We start from the raw sequence: 2,801 nt of genomic DNA, 5'->3' as shown, positions 1-2,801 counted from the left end.
GCAGAAGAAAAAGCCTCCAAAAAAAAACATAGCTCTGTTTAGAAGCCAGTACTGGTTACCTATTATTTCTATTTTGTGACATATGAGAAAATCTATCTTATCCAATCTACCTCCACATACCACCTTTCTATCGTTTTTCTTGTGTGCTTTAATAAATGCATTATCCTTCATCCTACATATTTTCATATGTAGTTTTAACTGCTTATTTTAACTACCTAAAGAAGCAAAAAACTGCTTTCACTTGAGCCTGAGAAAATCAATCCTGCTTAGGAAGCCAAAAAATTCTTCTTATTATTCACAGGGGAAGAGTTACTTTTCTCATTCACCAGTAAAAGACTTACCACACAGTTTACCCTGTGTGAATTAAGTGCACATCCACTATAGGGCTAAGCACTTACTCACCAAAATCAGGAATCAAAAAACCAGACCAGTCACATATAGCAAGCTAAAACAAACAAATGGCCTTAATTTCACACACTGAACATTAGTAACCTCAACAATTTGGCACGAGAACAAATTCTCATGTGCTTGTGTAAAGCTCTCCTGCCCAGGCAGGAGAGACACTTAATCGTAGATTGTTGGGCACAGTGCCCAAAACAGTCTCAGTTAGATACTTCCAGTAATCTCTAGAGCAAAGCTGGTAACTAGGTTGCAATAGCAGGTCAGCTCACTCCCTTCAAGCCCTTGATGCTAACCAAGAAATTATGCATGAAAATAATTTTCCATCAAAAAAGCAGCACTTCAGAAGAAAACATCACACAAATGTCTTTCAGTCAACTCCTCTGTAAAATATTTCCTTTCAGTAAATCTTTTAGTGTTTCTAAAGGTCTTCTTGAATTTCATACTACACAGCAACCCATGATAGCGACATGACTACACTGTAAGACATCATTTATGTTGTAACATCATAACAGGTTTTGATACATCACAGGTAACTCTAACCACTAAAAGAAATAAATAGAAAACTTTTACTGTAGCCACTCCCTCAGGACTAACCAAAACATCTTAGATATTTGTACTGGCCTGGAATTATTTTTCCTGAATACTGAAAACAGTTACTCTACGAACTAACACACACTCTTATTTCAGCCATTTCAACACAATGTAAAATCTGAGCCAGTATGACCATGTAATGATTTACTCATTACAAAGTAGTAGTTGCCCTTTTTAAAACAAAAATATGGTTACATCTCAGACAGTGTTTCTAATTCAAAAAATTATCTGTGAAATGTAACTCTCATTTTAGTGAAATGACAGATTCATAATTACATCACTAACCTATAAAATTCCTACAAGACATACTCAAAGTACCAAAATGTCTACTAAGAAGAAGAATGCTTACGTCTTACACAATGAAGAAGTAAAGCACATTGGATAGGTTAATGGTGAAGTGTTGTACATGCAAAATCAAAACACTGTTTCATGAATGAACTGACAGCTTTAGTAGCATCTCCGTGATAAATCAGTATTTGTTTTTCCTGCCAAGGGTATGGGTCTCAAGTTATTCATCTACTGGACTGTCTTTCGACCTACTTGTTTTGACAAGGTTAGCAATAATCTCTTTTTCCCTGCTGCCACAGAAAGCTTGGCTGTATCCAGTCTACCGCATCTTACAGCTCAGTGTCCAGACTCACCTGCTTGATAACATACTGAACTTGCTCTGACTGGAGAACTGCACTTTTAATAGCACTGGGCTTGCAAGGTGAAAGTCCCTTGTAGATCACAGGACTGTAACATTTCATCGCGTATCTCAAGTCACTGGACAACCGTCTTTCCTCCAAGATATCTTCAAACTCATCTCTTTTCTTTGATGTGAGCTCTTTCTGCTAGGAACACACAAATGAAGAATGAGACACTGTCTTTGAGCCATTTGGTGATCTGCTTGGCTATACTACCAAAATAATGGCACGTAATACTTCCGCAGCATTTGGGATTTCTTTTTAGCTTTCAACAATGTCTTTATTCCACACTCTGTGAGTGCAGCAGCAAATATCACCTGCTTGTAACAATGATCCAAAAAGAAACTTAAAAAACCAAACCCAACCAACCAACCAAAAAAAACCCCAACAGCGCCACCCCAATCCTTTCCAGCTGCAAAGATCTCCAAATCATCCTATGCCATATGGTCCTGAATTCCGTCTAACAGGAAGAAGTTGAGAGAACACGTGGGCTTTTAAAGCTAAAGTGCCTTGCCTCCAGCCTCTCTATGGTTAATAGGCATTAACTAGAACACCTTTGATTCCAACTCTCACAGCAGCATGAAGACAATGCAATGAATGACATCATAAAACCACAATCATCAACATTCAAAAATAATCCCTGCTACTTGAAGTTGCAACTGGGACCTTGGTGACTTGTGGTGGCTTTCACAAAGCTTGGATGTAAGGTACAAGAAACACAGCCAGGCAGGACCAAACAGAAAAAAACCCATTGTCAGCCATGTGAATGCAATATAGTGTCCATATAGGTAAAGGGAGAGCACAGCCTCTGAGTAACCAACAGCAGTGCTAAGCAGGAAAACAAACAGTACATCAAGAACTAATTGTGGACCCAGTTTGCTGCAGGCAACTCAGACAAAATTCTTTCCCTTGAGCCAGTAGATCCCTATACTAGAGGGATGTCTCCTATTACGTCCTATAATACCATAGCTCATATGAATGACCCCTCAGTCTTTCCAAGACTGAAACTGTGTTTCTCTAAACTTCAAAACAGCAGCAATAGCCACCAGACAAGTAAGACAACTGGAGTAACCCTCCATGGTACACAAATACGAATGTATTGGTTATGATAAAGTATATTTA

General features: G+C 38.5%; 1 protein-coding gene across 1 annotated transcript in view; it reads right to left on the bottom strand.

The window, feature by feature from the left end:
- Positions 1-1,944, bottom strand: part of GNPAT (glyceronephosphate O-acyltransferase) — a gene marked incomplete at its 5' end in the record, with an annotated part of 18,282 nt that extends 16,338 nt beyond the window's left edge. Inside the window, 2 exon segments of the mRNA XM_009079567.1 lie at positions 1,635-1,862; positions 1,864-1,944. Of these exon segments, the coding sequence (XP_009077815.1) occupies positions 1,635-1,862; positions 1,864-1,944 (309 nt within the window).
- Positions 1,945-2,801: the final 857 nt, after the last annotated feature.

This window comes from Acanthisitta chloris, unplaced genomic scaffold (genome assembly GCF_000695815.1).
Source record: "Acanthisitta chloris isolate BGI_N310 unplaced genomic scaffold, ASM69581v1 scaffold43917, whole genome shotgun sequence".
Taxonomy (NCBI): Eukaryota; Metazoa; Chordata; class Aves; order Passeriformes; family Acanthisittidae; genus Acanthisitta; species Acanthisitta chloris.
Note: the sequence above shows the minus strand (reverse complement) of the source record. Positions and strands in the feature narration are given on the sequence as shown.